Source organism: Mesoplodon mirus (assembly GCF_964341445.2).
Source record: "Mesoplodon mirus genome assembly, chromosome: 11".
NCBI classification, from domain to species: domain Eukaryota; kingdom Metazoa; phylum Chordata; class Mammalia; order Artiodactyla; family Ziphiidae; genus Mesoplodon; species Mesoplodon mirus.
This window is the reverse complement of record NC_138987.1, coordinates 34792966-34812943: the sequence shown is the minus strand read 5'-3', so window position 1 is coordinate 34812943 and position 19978 is coordinate 34792966. Positions and strand designations below refer to the sequence as shown.

The following is a 19978-nucleotide window of genomic DNA, read 5'->3' as shown; positions in this document are numbered from 1 at the left end:
GCAACATGTTAGAAGTCAGACAATTGAATTTGCCCGTACATACTTTGCATGGTCTGTTTAATGATTCTTAAACAGATGTTTTCTAGTGCATTCTTACGGTTGAATTGTACTCCCCCAAAAGATATGAACCCCCAGTGACTCAGAATGTGACCTTACATGGAGATAGGGTCTGGACAGAGGTTATTAAGTCAAAATAAAATGATCAGGGTAGGCTGTAATCCAATATGACTGGTTTCCTTATAAAAAGGGGAAATTTGGACACAGAGACAGACACTCACAGAGGGAAGAAAAATGCAAAGACACACATGAAGATGGAGGATTAGAGTGAGGTGTCTACATGCTAAGGGATGGCAAAGAACACCAGAAAAGTACCAGCAGCTAAGAAGAGGCAAAGAAGGATTTCCCAACAGGCTTCATTGGAAGCATGGCCCTGCAGACACCTTGATTTCAGTCTTCTAGCCTCTAGAACTGTGAGACAATAAATTTCTGTTGTGAAAGCCATCAGTTTGTGGTTATTTATTTATTTATTTATTTATTTATTTATTTTTGGCCTCGCTGGGCGGCATGTGGGATCTTAGTTCCCCGACCAGGGATCGAACCTGTGCCCCCTGCAGTGGAAGCATGGAGTCTTAACCACTGGACCACCAGGGAAGTCCCTGTGGTACTTTGTTATGGCGGCCCCAGCACACAGATGTAGGGGGCCATGATGGCCTGGAATAGCGCTTCTACAACACAGGGCTGTGGGGATGAGAGGCACTGGCAGCCTGCCCTTTCTGGGGCTGAAATGGCAAAAGACGGGGAGCTGAGGGGAGAGGGGTCCCCCATCTTCTTGGCTGCATCCACTCAGAATAGGGCATCTGGAGAAGAGTTTCCATCACATGGAGTAGGGGATGGGGAAGGGAGGGGAGCACACTGAGGCTCAAATGCCACAGACTCATTGTTCTTACTGAGATTTAGTAGGCTTTTCTAGAATAAACGCTTCTCCACTTCCTGTATGCCCTCAGAACAATTTCCAGAAACTTTCAATGGTTGGTTTTTAGTATTTTTCATCAGTTAAGTGGTTGTTTCACTGGGCAGGGGCGTCCACCAAGCTCCTCCTGCAGCCATTCTGGAGGTGATAGCTATTGCCATTTTAGCTGCTTAGGAGAGAAAAAGCTTCAGCTCACAGAGGAAGATCCCGTCATTCTGTGTCCTCTTCCTCCCCAGTGGGGCCAGAGTCTTCCCTCCGCTCGCCCCCTACTTACAATGGAGACCACCAACACCATGACCCAGGTCTCTGCCCCCTCTGCAGACCAGCAGGAATAAGAGGGCAGAGGAAGCCCTCGACCCTGGTCATGCAGAGGGCTTGGTGTTGGCCTGACCCAGAGGGCTCCCGGGGGACTATGACTTCCGTGAGGCAGGCGGCCACTCCTGGGAAAGGGCATAAAAGGGAGTGACCAGAAGGGACATGAGTGTCGCTGGGTTTCTCCACACATGGGGACAGGGCGAGGGAATGAGGCAGTTGGATTAGGGGCCCAAAGTCAGGGCCCCCTTCCGTATATAAATGACCCCTCAGTGATGCTCATTAATGGGTATTTTCCTCCCTCTCCTCTCTCTCCTCCAAAGACACTATCTTCCTCAGTCCAGCACTTTGAGATGAAATGGTTTATTTAATTCAGAGACCAAATGCAGAGATGGTACAAGCCAAGGCCAGTAGGTCCATCGGATTCAGAACCAGGAAGTGTGTCCCGTGCTCCCAGCCTTTCTTGGTCCTAATCCTCTCCGAGGGCTCTTTGCTAGGTGTCCCCTCACTGCCCCAGGGATGCCGCTGGCTCAGGGGACCGTGTTGTAGACCTTGTAGTTGTCCTCCTGGGTGATATGCAGCTTCCAGGGGAAGAGGTGCTTCTGGGAGGGGAGACCTTGGGTACACCTCACCATGAGCCTCACATCCTCGTCTGATAGCAGACGAACCAGATCCCCCTCGGCGTCCTGATAATTGAGGGCGATGTCCTCCCTCTGGAACTCCCGCCTGGGTGGGAGAGATCAGGGTTCAGGAAAGGTCCAGGGGCCTTAGGCCTAAGCGTGGGGGCAGGGAGAGGGGACAGAGGGAGTTTTAGGGCCAGGATCGAAAAATCAGACGAGGTCAGAGCTGGACACCAGCCCTATCATCCGAGTGGTCCAACCTCCCACTATACAGATGGGGAAACTGAGACCTCCAGGGGACAACGGGACTTTCACAACAAATTAGTGGCACAGCTTGAAATGTCTTGTGCATCAATGTGCTGAAGACTTAAGAACTGTCATAGGGAAGAAGAATGGGTTTTGCCAGGCACAGAGTAGAGCAGAAAAAAGCCCCTGCGACAGCCCCTGTGTGTGGCTATGGAGAAGAACCTTTTAAGGATTGGAACCGTCTGACCTGGGGTGCAGGTAGATGGGCGAAAAGCCATCCAATTTTCCATAGGTAATCTGACAAAATGCGTCAGAAGCCCTATCAGACTTGCAAACACCTTGATCCCCAAATCTCACTTCTAGAAAATCATCCTAAGGAAATCATCAGGCAAGTCACCAAATATGTGAATCCCAGCACCGTTCACTGTAGTAAAAAAGTGGAAGATAACTTAAGTGGCCGACAAAGGGGTGGCTACGCCAGTTATGGTGCATCCACAGAATGCTGCTATGTAGCCAATTAAATAATATTTAAGGGGAAGTGGGGTGCAGGTGGGGTGTGCGCTGAAGAAATCTGAATGCGTATCAGATAATGAGAGGAGTAAACTATGAGGGGATTTCACCTCTTCATGTTTTCTGTGATTTCTGACATTCTTTTAAAAAATAATGAATAGATATTGCTTTTGCAGTCAGGAATATAACAATGCTATTTCCATTCTGTAAAATAACTGTTCATAACTCAGCTGGATCTTGGGAGGCGGTGGTTCCCTAAGGGTGGAGGGTCCAAGTCCAAGGTTTTGAACCTAGAGAGACTTTAGCAAATCCAGGCCCACAAACTGTAAGCCCCTTTACCTCTCTGCAGCCCCCCACTCATCTCTAATGTGGAAAGGTGATACCCACCCCTCAGGGCTGGGCTGTGGATAAAACAAGAAGGTGAAATAGAGGCAAAACGCCCAGCCCCTGAATGCACTGTTTCCCCTTCTGTTCTCTCCTCCAGCGTGTCTGACGCCCCCAGCGCCTCCCACCCCAGCCCCTCACCTCATGAGCTCCAGCAAGTCCTTGAAGAGTGGGGTGCTCTTGAGCTCTTCCTCCACTGCAATGTCCCTAGGGGGACAAGGGGCAAGGGTGAGGAGGCAGCAAGCTGGAGTGGGGAGAGGGGGACGAGGCAGGCCAGGTCATGCTGGACCTTGACATCCTGTGACCGCCTTTTGGTTTATCTGGAGGGCGCTGGGAGCCCCTGCGGGCTTTTACGTGTGTGTGTTTGGTGGGGGGACATGCGATCTGGTTTGGGTCTTAGAGCCCAGAGTGTGATATGGAGGTGGGGGAGGGGTGGGGAGGGGCAGGGAGGCTGGACAGGCCCCTCCCTCCCAGCAGGCCACTAACTTGATGGTGCTGATGGTGTCCTCATAGTAGTAGCAGCGTAGCCAGTTGGTGGGGTCATCCTCCTCTGGGAAGTCCTTGAGGATCTTCACAAAGGACACCGGGAAGATGCCTGTGGTTCCCCGGACAGTGCCCTGCGGGGCGGGGAGGGGGAGAAGGCACTGCCCTGCCGGTACCAGCAGAGGCATCAGGGCCATGCCCCTGGGACCCGCCCCTTTATACTGACAGGACAGGCGGATGAGCTCTGGGTCCCCTTAGGCAGAGGGAGGAGAAAAAGTGGGCAAGGTCACCAAGCTGTTCACCCCAAGGCGTCCATGTTAGAACAAGTTAAGACCTGAATTTCTCTGGAAAGCTGCTTTCACCTCATTCATTTATTCACTCAGTCATTCATTCAAAGGCTTCTTGAGTGCCAGCTACGGAGCAGGCTCTGGGCACTCAGAAGAGATGAAAATCCCTGCCCTCCCTCCTGGAGCTTCCAGTGTGATGGAGGGCGACAGACAATGCACAGGTACACAGGTGAATCTCACGGGGACTCAGGTGGTGGTAGGCGTTCAGGAAGAAAGTTGGGGGGGGGAGGGAGGAGGAGGGGTGGGGCCAATTCACTCATTTGTCCACGGATTCCATCTGCTCTAGACCAGACAGCCAGAAATCTCCCTCCAGCCAGGCCTCTCTCTTAAACTCCATCCAAGACACAGCCGCTGCCTGTGCTTTGTCACCTGTTCTCAATCTTCGCAACACTATGGAAGATATATTGTCTCCGTCCCCTTTTACAGACGTATAAACTGAGGCTGAAGTACTACCCTCGCTCCTCCCCAGCCCTCCCTTCCATCTGAGGCCAGAAGTCGGCCAGCATAGCGACTCATAGAACTTTCTAGAAAACAAGAAGTCAACAAACACTTCCTGTTTCTGGAGAATGACCCAGCAATACCCCTCAGCTGTAACAGCTTGTAGACTGCCTGAGACAGAGCTCCGGGACTGGCGTAAAATCAAAACCGCCAAGTTGCGAGACCAACGGTTGGTCCACACGCCTCTCCAGCCCCTGGATGCCAGGGACCCTCCCCTTCCCTCAATGATTCCAGGACCCCCAGGGGCTGGCCCTGCCTCCTGTGCCATGACCTCCTTCACACCCCACCCCCCAGGAGCCCCGAGAAAAGAGAGTCTTTCATAACTATAGGACTTAATCCAAAAGGCTGGCACCAGGCCGGGGCCTCCCACCCGGTGACCCCCACCCCCCATCTCCAGTCGTGCTATGAAGCCTTGTATGGATCACGCTTGCCGCGTGCAGGGACAAAGCATGGCCAAGATGCCACACACCCAGTCTCCCTATGGGCCGAGCCCTAAAACAGCTGCACCTCCTTCAACCCTTCCCGGAAACCTGTGAAGAAACGGCCACTGTTAGTTATCTCCATTTATGGGAAAGGAAACCACGGGGTTGGGTAAGTTTCCCAAAGTTGCAAAGATAGTTAAAAACAGAGCTAGGATGTCACACCAGACTCTGGAGCTCGTCTCCCTCATCACCTTCACTCGCTCCCTGCGTGGTGAGTAACGTTACCCCAGATTACGGACAGTGCGTCTCAACTGGGCGTGATTCTGCCCCCCAGGGCCAGATGTCTGGGGACACATTTGATTGTTGCAGCTGGAGGAGTGCTACTGGCATCTAGTGGATGGAGGCCAAGGACGCCGCTATACACCCCGCAGTGCACAGGTCAGCCCCCCAGCAGAGAACTGCCTGGCCCCAAATGCCAATAGTGAACAGGCTGAGATACCCTGTTATAGACCAAGAAATTCAACTCAGAAGGTTAACTGACTTGCCTAAAGCGACCGTTGGTTGGGGTCAGTACCAAAGGCAAGTGTAGGCTCAGAATCTGCTGCTCCAGCCACACACAGCTGTATTTCCTCAGGCTTCCCCGATCCACCTGTCCAGATCTCCAGGACTATCTTTGGACAGTATCTCTTCCATGGGGCCTTCTCAGATACCTCCGTGTTCTCTGATCCCCTCACAGACTTGAAGTGACCTCACCTCCAATTTAACTTCCACCTCACCTCCATCCTCACTTCCAACCTTACCTCCAGCCAGTCTTTATTGATCCGACTGAGAAGGAAGATCACATCTCCAACTTTGAAATTCAACTCCAGTTTGCTGTTCCCAGTGAAGTCAAACAGGGCCTGGGGAGAAGGTGGAGTAAGGAGGGAGGGAGGAAACATTCACTGAGTTCCTACTAAAGTGCTTTACATACTTCAGCGTCCCATTTAACAGATGAGGAAACTGAGGCTCAGGGAGTATAAGTGACTTGTCTGAGGCCACTCTATTTGTTAGCGGAGGAGCCGGGTTTAGAACCCATGTCTCCCTGACTCCAGAATGGTGCTCCTTCCAGGCCTGCCAGGATAAGCATGAGAGGGAAGGGGCCAAACTCCGTGGACTGGGAAACTCCCCATCCCCCAGGCCTCACTGGGGACTCCAATGCCCCCATAACCCCCAGGGCATTGACCACACTGGTTTTGAAATACCCATTTCTAAGGGTGCATCCCTGGGGAGCTGTGAGCTCCTTGAGGACAGGGCCTGGTCTGAGTCACCTCTGAAGCTTCAGTCCCCAAGGCAGGGCTGACCCAGAAGAGCTTGCTGAATGAATGACGGATGGATGGATTCCCCTTTGTCTCCGTGTGCTCCTCATATGCCCTCCCCTCAGCTGGCTGGGAGTCCTCAGGTGTCCAAGGCCACGGATGTGGGTCCTTCCACCCCCCAATACCCAGCCCCATTCTGGGCACACAGCGGACGCCAGCAGGACGGGCTCAGTGGCTGAAGGGTGGAGCCAGGCTGCTGCCCAGTGGTGAGGTACCTCCGCTCGTGGAGCTGCCATGCGGTCAAAGCCAGTGTCTTGTGGGGACGTGCTCTTTCTGTGGAGAGAGAAGAGGGGCTTCTCACCTCTCCTGCTTCTGTGCCCGGAGGAGACCCTCAGCAGAGGCAGGAAAGGCAGGGGAGGGAGAGGGTGTTAAGGATGCAGCTACAATTGCTCCTCTGGACCAGCACACTCCCCACAGCTTTCACTGCCCTGGAGGAGGGATTGCATCCTCTTCTGTGGACCAGGAGGCATAGGCTCAGATATACATTTGCTTAGTGCCATAGCTTGCCAACCCTTTCACATTACTCCCACACTCAACCCTAATTTTTCAGCTGAGGAAATGGGCTTCAAGAAGTGCTGAGCTGGGCTTCCCTGGTGGTGCAGTGGTTGAGAGTCCGCCTGCTGATGCAGGGGACGTGGGTTCGTGCCCCAGTCTGGGAAGATCCCACATGCCACGGAGCGGCTGGGCCCGTGAGCCATGGCCGCTGAGCCTGCGCGTCCGGAGTCTGTGCTCCGCAGCGGGAGAGGCCACAACAGTGAGAGGCCCGCGTGCCCCCCTCCCAAAAAAAATAGAAGCGCTGAGCTCCACTCCAGGACACAGGGCTGCTGTGGGGCACAGCTGGAATTCAGAGCACACCTGCCTGGGTGCACAGGGGAGATGGCGAGGCACCACACAGAAAGGACACTCAGAGATACTGGCCAGAGGGAGGAGGGAGGAGTTGTGTGGGAGGGCGGGGCTCAGGAGCCCTGTCCTGAAATTCTTAGCAGCAGCAACCTCTTGTTTGGAAGCCCAGCCCTATTTCAGTGGCTTGGATTTTTAAAAAAATAAATTTATTTATTTATCTATTTTTGGCTGCATTGGGTCTTCGTTGCTGCACGGGCTTTCTTTAGTTGCGGCGAGTGGGGCCTACTCTTCGCTGTGGTGCGCGGGCTCCTTCTCATTGTGGTGACTTCTCTTGTTGTGGAGCACTGGCTCTAGGTGCGCACACAGGCTCAGTAGTTGTGGCGCATGGGCTTCGTTTGTTCCACGGTATGTGGGATCTCGAACCTGCGTCCCCTGCATTGACAGGCGGATTCTTAACCACTGCGCCACCAGGGAAGCTGCCCGGTGGCTTGGAGTTTTGAAGACTTTTTCCAGCTTAGGAGGGGCTAGAGGGAGCTGCCGGCCCTTTGGAATAAGGGAGTGAGCAGCACGCCCCCTGGGGACCAGTGTGATACACCAGGAGCCACAGCCGGCCCCATGGAACTAAAACTAACCAGGGACAAGGCATCCCAGGAGATGCAGGGAGGAGTGTTTGCAGACAGAACGATTCCTCCTCCCTTCCCTACTCCCTACTCCCCCCAGGCACCCAAAGCCCTCGGACCATCCCCAGTGGTTGCTGAGGCACCAAGCTCTCCCCCATCAATGGCCCAGCCCCTGTCCTCCAGCCCCTACTGTCAAACACACTTTCTGTCCTCTAGGCCCTACGCTTGATTTTCCAAGCTCACCTAACAAGCCAAACCACCCTGGAGTGCTTAGGTATAGACCTGGTCTCTACTCCTTGTCTCTTTCAGGGAAAATAAGTGCCTTTGCAGCAGAGGCCTCTGGGACAGAGCGCCTGATTAGGAGCAAGTGGCCCAGGGCTCTAGCTGATGGGGGTGCAGGGACCAGTCACTTACACTTTCCGGGTGCGCGGGCGGAGCCGTCGGAGAGCCTGGGGCACCTGCTCTGCATCATAGGGCGACTGGTAGAAGAAGATCCGGACGTCCTCATCCATCAGCACCCAGATGGGCAGGCTGAGGAGGTGCTGCATTTGGGGGTGATGCAGGACAGGTGGGGTGGTCAGCAGAAAGCTCTCGACATCCCAGCCCAGCTGCTCCATCCCCGTCCCCCAAGCTGGGCCCGCCTCTCTCCACTAATGGTTCTCTGCCTGATAACAAGTAAGACATATTTTTAAATCTCAATAGGCTGAGGGTAACACGTCACAAGATTTGCCCCTGGGTTCAAGGTCAGGAGGGGGCCAACTTGCTTGAGAACAGTTCATTTGGAAAAGACCCAAAGGCCTTCAGACATGACGATAATGGTGACGACAGGTAACGTGATGTGGTGGTGACTGTCCAGGCACTGCACTGAGTGCCCCACGGTGTGACCTCGCTCCATCTAACAGTAACCTGGGAGGGAGGGTCAGAAAGGTGAAGAGACCTGCCCAGGGCCACACAGCCTAGCGAGTGACACCCAGAGCCATCTGCCACCAAGGCTCATCCCTTAGATCAAAACGAGACAATGCTGGGGGAAGTATTCCCCAAATAACCCAAATTAACAACAGTTAGTGGAATTACAGCCTAAAAAAATGCTTCCTGATACTTCATCTCATATCACAGTTGGGGAAACTGAGGCTCAGGGTGAGAAAGTGCCCGGGCCGGTGGGCAGAGCTAGGAAGTGGTGGGGTCGGGACTCTCAATCAGATGCTGGTTACACCCACCACAGTGCAACGACCCTCAGGCTGTGAGGATGCAGAACGCCCAGGACCTGCCAGGGTCATCCCCACAAGCTGCCCACTGCACAGGTCCTCAGAAGCACTGTGATTGGCTTTGAGTGCTACAGCTCCAGAGGCACCCAGACCCCCTCAGAAAATTCCACGGGGTCAGCAGCACGGGGAGGGGCCGGGAACTCCCCTCAGAGGAACTGGGAACGCAGGGCCTGGAAAAGACACGGTTGTCCTATAGGGCGGGCAGGGGCCCAGCCCAGAGATGGGTTCAAGGGCCAAGAGAGAGCCAGGCGATGCCCGGGATAGCATCCCAGCTCTGCCGCCCATCTGGGTGACCTGGAGCAAGTGTGCCTCTGTATGTTCATTAATACAATGGTGGTGATTTTATTTCCCCCGTGGAATTGTGTAAAGATTAAATAAGTGAATACGTGCAGAACACTTAGAGCAGCATCGGGCATCTAGCAAGGGCCCTATCCAAGCTGGATATTATCATTGTTGCTGCTACTTTTATTACAATACAGCACAGTGGGTAAGAGCACAACCCTGGAGTCACAGAGATGTGGGTTCAAATCCCATCCTACCCACCTAACTGCTCTGTGACACTGAGTGAGTGACTCTACCTCTCTATGCCTCCATTTCCTCACTTTAAAATAGGGATAAGAGTATTGAACTCATAGGTTATTGAGGGAATTAAATAAGCCTATTTATTTATCCAATAAATGTATATCAAGAGCCTCCTTGTTGCCAGTCAGAGCACTCCATATAGTTCTAGGCAATTGTCATTGTCACGTGAGCCCTATTCTTCATGAGCCCAGAGGTGAGACCGGTGGGTAGAAGTCACAGGGAGTCGGGCTTTTCTAATAGCTGTCCAACAATGGACGAGCAGCCTGGGTCAGGGGAGAGCGGTAGTGAGCTCCCCGTCTCTGAATGTTTCAAGCCCAGGGTGAGGTTACCATAGTACTGATTGACCTCTGAGCTTCGAGGAACCCACTCAGACACAGACAGGCAGAGATGAGATCCTTCAGGCTGCTGGTTGCCAAGACCAGGCGTGGATGGAAGAGCTTCCGATCCACAGCCCCTCCTCCCTCCTTCCAGCCCCGCTGGAGAGTGGAGCCGCCAGCTGCCCAGAAGGAGCAGCTGTCACAGCGCCCCCCTGGAGGGGAGATGCCTCCAGTACTGGAGCCCACGGGCTTTCCCACCCTACCTCTCCTCTGCCCATAGCCCAGGATTCCTGCAGCCACTGGGGAGGGCAGGTGGCCACCTCCTCCCTCCCCCACCCCCTTTATACTCCTGGGGCCCCCTCATTCCACTAGGAGTCATGCTGTCTCACGTTCTGGAAGCGGGTTCACAGTTTACAAAGCACCTTCCTGTCCTTTTCTCAATAGATCCCAACATCACTCCCCTCCTGTGAGACAGGAGAGCTGGGGGCACGGCTCCATTTCATAGGTGAGAAAACCAAGTCCTAGACAGAACGAGCAAATAGCCCTAAATCATCCACTCAGTGTCAGAGCAAAGACCAGAGCACTTAGCTCGGTGCTCTTTTCCCGTAAGAGTAGAACAGGGAGGACTCACTGTCTGTGAGGATGCCTCTGGGCTATGAAGAGGGCTTCTCTCCCCAGTTTCCTAAGGGTGTCATCAAGCCAAGGTTGGCATGCCTCTAGTGATAGGGTGCTCACTACCTCATGAGGAAAACTATCCCTCTCTTGCCCAGCTCTAATTGGTGGAAGGTCTTTCCTGACCAGCCTGGCTCTCTGCCTTTAAGATGTTCCTTCCTCTGTGTTCTCGTCTTCTGAGGAGGTAGACAGTTTACAGGTTGGGGAATACACAAGGGCATCCATCTAAGGCCCATGGATGCAACTAAAATCCAGCCTGTGGCCTGTTCATACAAAGGTGCTATGTGAGAAAGCCGGGGCCTTGGTCCGCTGTGCCCTTGTTATACAGACCGTATCCCTTTATGGTTTCATGACCCACCTGTCTGTATTCCCCCTGGATAGCGGGGACCTTGGGGAAGGCACTGGATCCTATTCTCCTCTGTACCAGGACACCCAGCACAGCCATTAGATTTGTCAGTTCAAAGTGTGGCTCTCTGAACTTTCTCCATTGCTCCTGTCCCATCCCTGGAACCCTGAGAATACATCCTGCTTCTCTCCCTAGGCTTGGCCTTTAAGGATTGAAGATGGGGACCATCAGAGCAGAAGAGCCAGCCCTAGTTCCCAAAGCCATGCCCAGGGATAGTACCTGGGCCCCGCCCATCCTCAGCATCCTGGGCCCTCCCAGGGGCCACCTGGCCTGGCCCCTCTGTTACCTTCATATAGGCGTTGAGGGCGGGTATCCGCATCTCGGCAATCTCCTGTTTCACACCCACGTAGACTTTGGCTGAGGAAACACAAAGAGCTGTCCTGGGAATCTGACCCAAGAGTGTGGTCTCTGGGCCCGGAGTTGCCCACCCGGGCCAGGAACCCTCCACACTGGCTCAGCGCTTTTCCCTTTCCTCTTCCCACAGCGCTGCGGTGGCCACCATCCAACGTGCATTTTCTGAGTTGTACTATCACCAGCTGATATTTTTCTTGTTTTAATTGCTTATGTATTGCCTGTTCCTACACACACACACACACACACACACACAAATTCTTCGCTCTGAGAGAACAGGATCTTTGCAATTCTCACAGTTGTGTTCTCATCACCCTGGCTGCACATTCATGTCACCTGAGAAGCATTTAAAATCTCATTGCAGGGAGGGGATATGGGAACATATGTATATGTGTAACTGATTCACTTTGTTATAAAGCAGAAACTAACACACCATTGTTAAGCAATTATACTCCAATAAAGATGTAAAAAAATAAAAATAAAATAAAATAAAATCTCATTGCATAGGACTCACCCCAGAACAATTAAATCAGAATCTCTGGGAGTGGGACTCGGGCATCAGGATTCTTTAAATCTCAAGGTACTTCCAATAGGTCACCAAGGTTAAGAACCATGGTGCAGAATAATGCCCAAATCAATAAATATTTGTGCAGTGGATGGGTGAATCATTCCTCACAAGCAAGGCAAAGTGTTTGTGGGGAAAGGGAAAGCGATGACGGCGGACCAAAGACAAATGTCCTCTCCAGGAGCCTCAGGTGGGGGTCCTGGGAGAACTGCCCACCCAGAGGGCCCCCCAGAAAGCGAATGTGAGATGGGTCTGCTTCCTGCTGCCTGCTGCCTGTGAGACACACTGGTTGGTGTCTGGCGGTGTAAGGAAGGTAGCGTCTGAGGTCTGGGGTAGAGAGAGACATTGGGGAATTAGTAGCAAGAAAAGGGCAGTTAAAATCACAGGCACAGGTCAGATTGCCTATGGGGGAGTGAGAAGACAAAACTGAGGATGACAGTACAGAGGATGCCTGCCTTCCAAGGAGCACCAAAGGAGGCAGAGATCTCTGAGGGCCCTCGGGGCTCAAGGAGGCTTGTGGCCAGAATGCCCACTTAGGGCACGTTTTTGTTTAAAGATGGAAGAGAACCGAGCCCTCCCGTGGTGAAGCTTGACAGAGAATCAGAAGATAAAGGAGAAGGTGAGTCTACAGGGAATGCATGGGACAAGCTGTCAGGGAGGAGAGGTCAGCTGAGAGTAAGAGGGACCCCTCCTCCCTGCTGCTCAGAGATGGGGAGGGGGCGGGGCGGGGCCAGGGAATGGGTGAACCCCTGGGAGACAGTTTCCTCCCTGAGGCTGGACACTGGATGCAGGGGACCTCAGGCACTGGCTGAGGCAGAGAGGAAAGCAAGCTGGAGGCAGGGTTTGGAGCTTGAGGAAGGGAAGGTCAGGAAGTATCTTTGCTGTTTAGGGGAACAGTGCTTGGATGCAGCCTGCAGCATGTGCAGGGCACAGCCAAGACCACTCCGGGTACCCGAAACCCCCCTCTGGTGGCGTTTTCTCCTGCTGGGCTCATGCAGGCTGGCCTTGAGAAGCCAGAGGTTTGGGCCTGTCCAAGGTGAGGACTGAGCAGGGGAGGAAGGTCAGGAGACAAGGGGTGAGGGGACTGTCCAAAAGCAGAGGTGCACACCCACAGCGTCCCAGCAGAGCAGGGAAGGAGGGAGAGCCACGGGGAACTGGGGGGTTAGAGAGCAGTTCCCCCGCAGGGGACAGAGGGAGGGCTGGAAGATGGGTCTGTGTTTAACGTGGGAGACACGGGGATTCCTGTCTCGAAGAGGAGAGGCCCGGGCTGATGCGCTCCGAAGCTGGCGGTGGATAGCTGAAGCAGGGCAGCCGTAACGGTCATCAGAGGTCAGGAGGCCAAGGGCTATAAGTCCGGAGAACTAGAGGTGGCAGCCCGTGGCTGGCAGGAGGGGGGCCGTGGACTAAATGAACGGTTTTCACTAAAACAGAACGGTTTGTGCTAAAATAGAAGCACCGAACAGCGCCCACAGAGCTGGGAGGAGAGGCTGGCGGGCGCCGCTCCATCCTGGGGCAGCCCGTTGGTGGCCTACCTGGGAGCGTGGGAAGGATGCAGGTGTAGGGGCTGGCCTTGCTCTCCGGCCCGAAGCGCTCCTCCAGCTTGCTCTGCAAGGCGTAGAACTGGCGGTAGCGGCGGTAGATGAGGTACTTAGACCCCCCTTTCGTCTTCACCTCGATGACAAAAACCTAAGGACAGAGGCCAGGGAGTGGGGCCTTGCAAGCCAGGGGGTGGGACCTCGCAAGCCAGGGGGTGGGGCCTCGTAGGCCAGGGGGTGGGCCTTTGCAGACCAGGGGGTGGGGCTTTGCAGACCAGGGGGTGGGGCATCTCAGGCCAGGGCCAGAGCAGGGGAGAGGTCCACAGGTCCTAGGGTTAGAGCAGAATTTCTCGACCTTGGTATCACATGTGAGGCCAGGTAATTTTTTGTCGTGGGGACTGTCCGGTGCACCGCACTGAGTGAAGCAGCATCCCCGGACTCCAGGCAGTAGACGCTCTGCCCCAAGCTGTGATAGTCAAACCTGTCTCAAGATATTTACTGCCAAGCGTCCCTTGGAGGGCAGAATCGCCCTGTTGAGAACCCCTGGGATAGAAGTGAAGAGAGAAGAGTGCTGAAGGCTCAGAGGTCAGAGGGTGAAGGTCCAGGGGTCTCTCTTACAAAGTGGCTGGTGAAGCCTTTCTTCTCCTCGATGTCGGCGATGTTGGCTGAGGTGGCAACGTCGTCAGGAAGCTGGTTGAAGTCGCTGAGGGAGGCGGGATGAGAAGAAATCCTGGTTATCACCCTGCTCTGTTGGGTGGCCCCTGGGTGTGAGGCCCTGTGCAAAGTGAACCCGTGTACCTGCATTCCCCCGTTCAACACCCCTCTTGTGCCAGGCAGCAACACAGACCAGACCTTGACAGTGAAGGCATTTGGAGTCGGAGCCATATATCAACAGCCATAGTAGAGTCCAGCAAATCGCTTTGGGGCTGCGTTATTCATCCGGGAACAGGGAATCAAGCACCCCTGCCTATCAGACCCTGTTCTAGGCCCTGGATCACAGGGGTAAACAAAGTCAACACACACCTCCCAGAGAGAATGGCTCATTATACCCAGGTTGGGAAAATCCTCACAGAGGAGGTGACATTGGAGCCAGGTCTAGAAGGCTGAATAAGAGTCCACCAGGTAGGACCGGGGCGGGGGAAGGGCCTTCCGGGTAGAAGGAACAGCACGTGCCAAGGGTCTGAGGCCCGAGGAGTGGTTCCAGGTCTAGTGTGGCTGGAGTCTGGTGTGATCAGAGACTGAATAGGCAGATGAGGCCCGGTTGAGGAGGGTCTCCAGTGCTGAGCTAAGGAGTTTTATAGGCAACAGGGAGCCATGTAAAGCTTCAGAAGAGAGTGAGAACACAATAGGACCCCGGCTTTAGGAGGCCAGCTGGGGTAGCTGCATGGAGAGGAAAAGGAGGGCAGAGACTGAAGAGAGAGAGCACCACTGGGATGCCCTGAAGTGGTCTAGCTGAGAGCTGATGTGGCCCTGAGCCAGACAGTGGGGACAGGAGGAGAGGACAGACGCAAGGGACACCACCCTTGGCAGACACTGTTCCATTTTTGTGTTCCCTGCTTCTTCCTGCTAATCAAGCTCCAATTTTTTTCAGGGTGGCAATGCCTAGCCCCAAAGTGATAGATCACTATTGGTCTGAGCCAAATATACTAATCCCATTGCTGTTTCCCAGACCCCCTTGCAGTTAGGAGCAGCCGTATGAGCAGTTCTGGCCAATGAAACCTAAGAGGAAACCTAGAGGCTGTAGGAGCCTCTAGGAGAGTGTGTGCTTCAAGATCCAGAGGATTGGACAAGGCTAGCATGGTCTCCTCCCCTTTCCCCTTCTGCCTGCCTGGAAAGCAGGTGAGACATCTGGACCTGCAGCAGCCACATTGCATCCATGAGGCAAAAACATGAGACTGATCACAGGAATCTCTGGAACGCTGGTCCTGAAGTCACTGAGCTGCAGAACCAGCTGTGGCCTACGTCTGGACTTCTCATTATGTGAAAACATGAACCCCTGTTTGTTTCAGCCACTATCAGTTCCTCTGTTCTCTGCAGCTTTATACATATCCGACAGACACACTACTACTTTGTGAGTCATTCCAGAGTTATGACCAGCAGGGTTTGGAGACTGTTTGGACGTGGAAATGAAAGAAAGGGCAGTGTCAGGAGTGACACCCACATGTCACCCATATTCTGACCAGGATGGGTTGGGGGGGGAGCCTGGTTGATGGGCTCAGTTTGGAGCATGCTAATCTGAGAGGTCCCTTGGGCACACAGGTCGAGGTCTGGCAAAAGGTGGTGTGTGGCTCTGGAGTTCAGCGGAGGTGGGGCTGAACCCCACTGGGGTGGGAGTGGTAAAAACCATCTGCCCTGTGACGGGTGGTTAAGACCCCCAGGGAAGAGCAATCACTGAGCAGAGGAGGGGGCTGAGAGGGACAGATGGAGGAAGAGGAAAGGGACCGCCAAGGAGATGGAGAAGGAACAGCTAGGGGGTCACTGAGTCCAGCCGATTGTGGACAGATGAGGAAATGAGAAGCAATCAGCAATCCTGTTACTGTTGCAGCGATTGGGAAACAGAGCGGAAGTGGGGGGCAGGGCTGCCCTGTCCGAGCCTCAGAGCTGGCTGGGACCTCAGTCGATATTGGTTTCAAAGTCTACACACCCAGTCCCAGCCCTTGCTGGTCCCTACGTGACCTGGGCTGCTTGGGATCTCAGGCTACCTCATGACTCTGGAGGCTGGCGGGGAGGTGACTCAGGGTGCCAGAGAGCGGGAAGAGGAAATCCCCAGCACTCCCAGAGCAATTTGGTGGCAGCTGGCAACCTCCCCACTCACTTTCCACACATGGTCCTGTGGTAACACCCATGGGAGAAACTTCCTCCTCCACTTTCTCCCCTGAGACTGTGCATTTCCTGGGTATTTCACCTGCAGTAGGATGGGGGTGGGGCAGGAAGAAACCGGAGAGGTAGAAATGGCCCTTTGCGGGGAATCAGGAGGGCTGGGTAATAGTAACTACAGCTAACGATCTCCTGAGCTCACCGAGCACCAGGTGCCCTTCTAAGACAGCTTCACTTTTGTCCAGACAAGGAAACTGGGGCACAGAGAGGTTAATGAACTTACCCAAGTAAGTAAGGAAGCTGGGATTTGGCTCCAGAATTTTGTTCCCAAACACTGCTGCGCTGGCCCTGCTCTGAAAGCTCCCAGCAGCTTGCTGTGTGAACTCAGATAAACCCCAGCCCCTCCCAGCCTCAGTCACCCCTCCCAGCCTCAGTCACCCCATCCAGAATAAGCAACAGTCACCCCATACAGTTAGCGCCTACTGTAGCTCAGACCCTGTTCTAAGAACATTAGGACGTGGCCTCTGCCTTCCTGGGTCTCATAGTTGAGTGGAGGAGCTGGACAAATACTTACATAGTTTCAGTGGTCCGAGAAGCTGCGAAGGAAAAGCCCATGATGTTTCGAGCTGCAGCAGGAGCCTGGCCATTATTATATTCCTTCAACGAATTGGTAGTAGTGGGCAAAAAAGCTTGGCAAGCAGACAATTCTAAGATGAGGGTGACTTTTATCAGAGAGAGAGAATCAGGGGTCCTGTGTATGTAGGAGGACAAGGTGTGCTCAGATCGGGGATGGTCAGGGAGGGCTTCCTGGAAGAAGTGGCACCAGGTCAGGGGGAGAAGTAAAGAGGACCTGGCCCCAGGATGACAGGCAAGGGAAAGAGGGAGTGCAAAGACTCCAGCCATGCAAGAGGAGGCAAGTTATGAGGGACGAAGCCAGCGAGACAGGCAGCGCCTGCTCATGACGGGCCCTTGAGCCTCACCCTTTGGTGGTGGGGTGAGGAAGGAGTTTACGTCGGGAGACCTGTGTGTCATGGGGCGGGAGAGCACAGGTGAAAGATGAAGACCTGAATTCCCGCTCTGCCGTCACCAAGGTCAGCGGGCTTGGGGAGACTCCTCTCTGCACTCTGGCCTCTCCCCGACTCCAAAATGGGGACCATGGAAGTATTTACATCCCTGGAGGGTTCAGAGGTCACATCTGTAACAAGCACAGCTGGAGAATCCCCACGAGAGCAGGGACCCTGCTCACTGCTGCATCCCCAGGGCCCAGAACAGCCCCGGCACATAGTAGGTGCTCAGGGAGATGCAAGGCCACTCCCTGTGTCTGTCTTTCAGCAAGTCCGCTTTAGGCCACATGGAAATAGCCCCTGCCAGGGGTTGGGTGCGGGGAGCTGAGCCTGGAAGTTGCTGCATCAGGGCGATGCCAGGGGTGCAACAAACCCGGCTGCAAGTCCCACTAGAATAGCTGCCCCCTAGACACCTCAGCCGGGACCCCTCTGAGCTGAAGTCAACTCAGGGCCCATAGATTCATATCGTTCATGAGAAGTCCATTTAGGGGGCCTGAACGGGAAGGGCTAAGGGGTAGAAAGGCCCTGAGGCGGCAGCTAGTTCAGGTTTTGTGCTGCCTGCACACAGTAGGTGCTCAAAACATGTCTGGGGGAAGCAAACTCCCTCCTCCCATGGCAGTCCTTTCCATCTTTAGACGTCTTGGGTTTTAGAAAGTCCTACTGCCAGAAATCTACTGCCCTCCCATCCTCCGCTTCGGCCTCAAGCATCGGGGGCTCACTTTCAGACAGGCATCCAGGTGCAGGGAGGCTGAGAGACCCAGGGCCTGGCTCTACAGCCCCATGAAGGAGGGGAGCAGGGCGCCTTTCCTCCGTGGAGGGCCAAGGACATCTGCAAAGGGACGGGGAGTGGGAGGGAGGGGACACACTGTCCGGCTGGCCAGCTCTGGGCATCCTTTCTCTGACCCACGTGCTCTGAGAAATAGGAAGTGCCACCAGCCTCAAACAGCAGCTGTTTTCCCAAGGTTTGGGTTTGCGTGCCAGGCCCAGTCTCCAGTGAGGACTCGTGGGCTGGAGGGGCTGGGATCTGGTGGGAGAACCTCACCCCAGCCCCGAGCACCACCCTCTGTGGCTCTCAAAGGCCATTCTTGAACTACCCTCCAAGCATTTGCTTCGCTGCCTCTCCCGCCATACACACAAGCCTTCCTTCTGACGTTCTCGACCTTCGGGAATTCCATCCCGGGCTCCACTTCTAGCCACAGACTCCCCCACAGGCCCTCTGCTGCCCACTTCAGCCCAGAGCAGCCTGGCCCATCTCCGGTGACCCTCGGAGCCACCTCCACACTGTTACCACACTCTGATGTCACCTGCTGTTCCAATCCAGGAGGGCAGGAGCCAAGCCCTGTGTCCTCAGGTCCCCCCAGAGCTCGGAGCACAGGCCTGGCTACTGAGGAAACATTCAGAAAGTGCCTCCTGAGAAACGAGGCGAGGCCCTGACAAGGCTGTGCTCTGAGCCCCAGCCTTGCCATTCATTCCGTGTGACCCTGAGTAAGTACTTTATTCTCCTTGGGGCTTAGTTTTCTCACCCATACAGTGACAGGATTGGACCAGAAGGATCTAAGAACATTTTCCAGCTCAGTGGTCCATTCATTCCTTTATTCCTTCATTCATTCACTCACCAGCATTTACTGAGCACTTAGTCTGTACTGGCATTGTTCAAATTCTGGGGATATAGCAGTGATCAAAAGAGATAAATACCTTATGGAACTTGCTTCTAATTGGGGAGCCAGTGGTAAAGAAAACCAACGAGTGAGTATAGACTATTATGCCTGTAATGTAAGGACTACACAGGAAAAGGAAACAGGGCAAGTGTTCAGAGGGGGCTATCAGGGAAAGCTTCTCGGAGGAGGCGATATTTGAGACAAGCCCTGGAAAAGAACCAGATTCTATGCCTCTGTCTGAACAGCCATTAATGAACAGTGTGGAGCAGCAAGGCCCAGCCTGGGCCCCAGGACACCTGAGTTCCCGTCCAGACTCTACCAGCCACTCCTGCGTGACCCTGGGAAAGCCACTCGCCCTCTCTGAGCCTCAGTGTCTTCAACCGTGCCTGAGGGAGGTGAGCCATGACTTGGAGTTTCCTTTAAACAGTTTTCAGAGTCTGCATTTCTGAGTATTTGGGTTCTGACTCAACTCCAGCCTCTCAACTTTCGGCGTTGATAAGGGGCTGCAGGAAGGCAGGCTTCCATCCCCCAAGGCCTGCCAGGAAGAGTGAGGAGGCCCCGGGAGGGCAGCGCCCCTGCACTCACCTCTCAGCCCGCAGCTGCTGGGCCATGGCCATGGCTGTCAGTGGTCCAGGGGAGGCGGTGGTGGAGGTTCTCTCCCAGCCAGGCCCAGGCTGAGTTTGCCCCTCACTTCCCTCCAGCCACCCTGCGTCTCGGCTGTGGTCCCAGGAGTCCTCAGGAGCCGCCTTTAGGGAGGCCCCAGCCTGGCTTCTCTCAACTCTAGAAGAGGCTCCTCCTCCAAAGCCCTCTGGGGCTGGCCTGTGACCCACACTTCCTCTTCTTCACCTCTCAGCTGTACCACAAGTGGGGAAGTGCGCACACGCTGACGCTGGGTATGCAGGAGTGAACTGATATGGGGGATGTCGGGGACTTCCTCGATGTCAGTTCTTGGGACCAGGCTTCAGTTGGGCATCAGAGACCCCCTCTCCATCAGAGATCGGGTCCCAGTGCTGGCTCAGCCACCATGGGGACTTATAATCTTGGGGAGTCACTTCACATCCACTGACTCATCAAATCCAACCTGCACCCCTTCACTGTTGAGACTTACCCAACCTATTCCCTAGGCCTGGAGTGCT

General features: G+C 54.4%; 2 protein-coding genes across 6 annotated transcripts in view; one reads left to right on the top strand and one right to left on the bottom strand.

The window, feature by feature from the left end:
* Window positions 1–814: 814 nt before the first annotated feature.
* Window positions 815–19728, bottom strand: NCF4 (neutrophil cytosolic factor 4). Of its 5 annotated transcripts, XM_082636146.1 has the most exons (11): window positions 16695–17006; window positions 16119–16208; window positions 13922–14006; window positions 13301–13454; window positions 11139–11209; window positions 8025–8152; window positions 6363–6420; window positions 5593–5691; window positions 3529–3659; window positions 3184–3249; window positions 815–2008 (listed from the first exon to the last, which is right to left on the bottom strand). In XM_082636146.1, the coding sequence occupies exons 2-11, from the start codon at window positions 16190–16192 to the stop codon at window positions 1813–1815; spliced, it is 1062 nt and encodes a 353-aa protein (XP_082492272.1). In that variant the 5' UTR covers window positions 16193–16208; window positions 16695–17006; the 3' UTR covers window positions 815–1812. The 5 variants fall into 5 exon arrangements, with proteins under 5 accessions (XP_082492272.1, XP_082492275.1, XP_082492274.1 ...); XM_082636149.1 differs by lacking the exons at window positions 16119–16208; window positions 16695–17006 and adding an exon at window positions 19428–19728; XM_082636148.1 differs by lacking the exon at window positions 16119–16208.
* PVALB (parvalbumin) overlaps window positions 17129–19978 on the top strand; it is a 74934-nt gene continuing 72084 nt past the window's right edge. The window contains exons 1-2 of the mRNA XM_082636159.1: window positions 17129–18669; window positions 19088–19237. The gene's annotated coding sequence lies outside the window, so the exon portion shown is untranslated. The remainder of the gene's footprint in view (window positions 18670–19087; window positions 19238–19978) is intronic.

Coding starts and splice junctions, on each gene's coding strand:
- NCF4 (XM_082636145.1), bottom strand. CDS start 14,188: ATGGCTCCGACTCCAAATGCCTTCACTGTCAAGGTCTGGTCTGTGTTG. Junction 8,153..11,138: donor CCCTCAACGCCTATATGAAG/GTAACAGAGGGG, acceptor CCCCAAATGCAG/CACCTCCTCAGCCTGCCCAT. Junction 6,421..8,024: donor CGCCCGCGCACCCGGAAAGT/GTAAGTGACTGG, acceptor CTCTCTCCACAG/AAAGAGCACGTCCCCACAAG.